Here is a 4,072-nt window from a genome sequence, read left to right on the forward strand (position 1 = left end):
AGTTCGACATGTTCCTGCTCAGTCTCAGGTTGCTGATATTTCTACTAAGGGCCTATCTACTGACTTGTTTACTAAACATTGTACCAATCTATCCGTCGTTTCACCACGTACAGAATAAGGGGGTGTATTGGATAATATTATATGTAAAGGGGATGATATTATATATAAAGGTTAGAATAGTCGTTTACTAGTCATAAGTCTGTATTGTAAACATTATATATAATGAATGTCACGGTTAACCTACTCAAGGTTAACACAATTATTCTCCACACTTGTACACTAATCATTCAAATTGATACAAAAAGGTATAAATATGATTCCTTAACAAAATATATCAATGAAGCACCCAATTGCAAAACCATAGTTGGTCACAAAACAATAAGTAATCAACCATTTGTTGCATACTTGCATAGCTTATGTCTTACACGGTTTACTTCTTAGGTCGAGCAATATCCGGAAATCATTGATGTTGCAACGAACTTATATAACATGAGAAAGTTGTTTGCAAACCTAAGAAAGTTAACTCATAGCTTCTTTAATTGGTAGATCATTAGGTAAATTACAATCTTACAACTCTTGAAGTTGAGATGTTCTTGTGAGTTCAATTCCATTGGAATAAGAAAATCTTTCAAACAACCTTCTACTTAGAAAATTCATAGGAAAAAAACCATCTCGAGCAATAAGATAAATGATGAACGCGATATATGCTGCTGATATAATGCAAAAGATAACTCCGAGTAGTAGTCCATCAACTATATTCATGAAAAAATCTAATAGAACATAGATGTTGATCACCATTACCACAGCTAACACTATCCATGCCACCTTCTGCAACAAAATAAAGAGCAACAAAATTAGATTATGTGTACGTCCAATATCAAACATCAAGCTAGCTACTCAAATTCTACGCAATAACATCACATTAAATCTACAATTGGTATGCATTTATGTTAGAGATATGAGATATAATCAGTATACATATATTTTCCGATACTGATTATATCTTGTCCATAACCATTATGTTTTACATTGCTTTAATTTTCATATAGCTTGAGATATTAGAGGTACCATTTGTATGCATATATTGATTCTTATATCAGTAAAGTTAAACAAACATGGTTGCACATACAAATAAAACTAACCTCAAGTGTAGGTCCTATTTTGAAAACTCCCATGACATGTTCCTTTGACACAATAGTAAAAAGAGGTATCAATGAAAAAGGAATTTGAATAGATTGAAGCACATTTAGCCACTCATTCATAACATCCATAGCACCATCTGATGTATCAAAGACAATAGCTAAAATGATTGTAGGCACAATTGCAAAACTTCTTGTTATGACAGCTCTTAGCCATTCATTTAACTGAATATTAAGAAAACCTCCCATGATAAACTGGCCAGCATATGTTCCAGTTATGGTGCTACTTTGCCCTGCTGCTAATAACCCAATACCCCATATATAAAGAATGGGCAGAACACCCCCTCCATATTTTTCCTCAAGGTACTTGCCCGCGTTTTCGAGGCCTACGCTAGTAGCCTTGTTTGTTCCATAGAATCCCTTGGCAAAAACAGTTGTAACGAAAAGGTTTATCATGAAGGAGACAAGGAGAGCCACTGATGATTCAATTGAGTAATAGTTGATTGCCTCTTGAACTTCACCAACTTTGTTTATGTCCACCTTCCTAGATTGTACTAGAGCAGAATGTAGGTATACGTTATGTGGAGTTATCACACATCCGAAAATTCCTACTGCTTGTTGAATTGTCCCAGAGTTCAGTTTTGGAACTACTGTACCTGTTTTTATACATAGCTTCATCATCATGTTAGTCAAATTGAAAAACCAGCATATAGACTTAGAGGGTGTTTGGTATAGAAAAATTTGATGTAGGAAACGGTTTCAAATAAGCCTTTCCATTTCTAATTGTTTGGTACGAGTGTTAAGTAACAAATATCGTTTCCAGAGGGATTCACAATCCCCCATTTGTTACCCTTATCAAACTAGTGGAAACAAATCACGTTTCCTTATTACTCAATTATAAACCTCTCAATTGTTTCCATTCCATTAGGATACCAAACAACTAGTAAAGGTAACAATTATTATTTCCATTTTCCCTCCTTATCCGAAACCTTTCCATTCTGTTTCCATTAATCATACCAAACGTCCCCTTAAAGAAATTCGAGGATGAAAACTAGTACTACCTCCTTTTTTTATTAAGTGTAACGATTTGACATAAAGTAGAGAGGGAAAATGTCTAATTATTGCAAATAATAGAAAACGGAGGTAGTACTTACAATAAAGCATTACCTACTAATAGTTCCCTTCCGCTAGGTTTTGCATCAAAAAACATGTATGCGAATGAGATAGCCATTACTGTTACCATAATTCCAAATGCAGCTTCCATTTTCCTTACTCCATAGCTCTCGAGAAATAAAAACACAAAACTGTTTGCATCAACAAGATCAAATAAATAAACATGTAAGTACTTAATAGTGGATACCTAAGGGTATTATTGTACACTGTAATCTATACAAATATATTAAAAGGCGTGCGACCTCAAGTACATATACTAAAGTTTTAACCACTAGACTAAATTGTATTTAGTGTTATTATCATAAAGTATTATATTAATAAATGAATTTTTTTTCTTATCCGTAACCCAGGCCTAATAACTAGTTTATATTTAAATAGAATGTCAGGGCTACCTATCAAGATAAGCCTTTGTCATATTTACACATGGTATTAGAGCTAAGGTTAACCCTAATTAATTACTTTTTCTTTGTCATATTTACAACACTACTCTTATAAAATTATATTGCTAAAGATTAATGCTTTGTTATGTTCTAGAGGAAAATCATTTTCGGTTGGTTTCGTTGTTTGGCTGGACAAAAGATTTAACAAAAAGTAAGGTGGAAAAGTGTTTTTCGTCCTGTTGTAAACATCTTCCTTCAAAAAATCATTTTCCTCCATTCTCTTATTCTCAACATCTTCATTTTTCCCTTCTTAGTTTAATAGTTTTCCGTCAAGCCAAACAAAGGGAAATTAATATTCATTTGCGTTTTCACTTTTCGAGGCAAGAAAAATGGTGCCAAGAACCCGGGCAATGTTACAAGTCACGTCGGTCTTTCTAGGAAAGTTTCGGAAGAAAAAATATGACCAATCTCGAAAAAGTCCAAAAATGTCCCAAAAACAGCCAAAATTGAAGGTTATAATACACGTTTCCTGACTTTCTCAGGGTTCGAGCTCCGAGCGCCACGGGATGCCTTCTAAGGACATGGGAGATCATTGGAAAGGAGTCATGAGGCTTGGAACGAATATGTGGATGCCCTTACGTTTATTTCTAGTCGATTTTGGGTTTCACGAGAAATGAACGGGGAGTTCAGAGGCTTTTCGAGGCAAAAAAATGGTGCTAAGAACCGGCGCAGCGTTACAAGTCACGTCGGTATTTCTAGGAAAGTTTCGAAAGAAAAATATGACCAATCTCGGAAAAGTCCAAAAATGTCCCAAAAACAGCCAAAATTGAAGGTTATATAATACACGCTTCCTGACTTTCTCAGGGTTCGAGCTCCAAGCAACACGGGATGCCTTCTAAGGACATGGGAGATCATTGGAAATGAGCCATGAGACTTGGAACGAATATATGGATGCCCTTACGTTTATTTCGAGTCAATTTTGGGTTTTGCGAGAAATGAACGGGTGTTCAGAGGCTTTTCGAGGCAACAAAAAAGGTGCCAAGAACCCGTGCAACGTTACAAGTCACGTCGGTCTTTCTAGGAAAATTTCGGAAGAAAAATATGACCAATCTCGGAAAAGTCCAAAAATGTCCCAAAAAAACAAAAATTGAAGGTTAGAATGCACGCTTTCTGACTCTCTTGGGGTTCGAGCTCCGAGCGCCACGGAATGCCTTATAGGGACATGGAAGATCATTGGAAAGGAGTCATGAGGCTTGGAACGAATATGTGGATGCATTTACGTGCATTTGGAGGCAATTTTGGATTTCACGAGAAATGAATAAATGCGGACTTCAAGGACTTTTGGAGACAATGAAAATGGTGCGAAATGTTAGCGCAACG

At 35.7% G+C, this 4,072-nt stretch overlaps 1 protein-coding gene across 1 annotated transcript; it reads right to left on the reverse strand.

Moving 5' to 3' along the window:
* Positions 1–567: 567 nt before the first annotated feature.
* On the reverse strand, positions 568–2,418 carry LOC125494169 (metal transporter Nramp2-like). Its single transcript, XM_048637761.2, has 3 exons — positions 2,307–2,418; positions 1,143–1,795; positions 568–828 (listed from the first exon to the last, which is right to left on the reverse strand). Exons 1-3 carry the CDS (start codon positions 2,401–2,403, stop codon positions 568–570), a joined length of 1,011 nt encoding a protein of 336 aa, XP_048493718.1. The 5' UTR covers positions 2,404–2,418.
* Positions 2,419–4,072: the final 1,654 nt, after the last annotated feature.

Source organism: Beta vulgaris, chromosome 1 (assembly GCF_026745355.1).
Source record: "Beta vulgaris subsp. vulgaris cultivar EL10 chromosome 1, EL10.2, whole genome shotgun sequence".
Lineage (NCBI taxonomy): Eukaryota > Viridiplantae > Streptophyta > Magnoliopsida > Caryophyllales > Amaranthaceae > Beta > Beta vulgaris.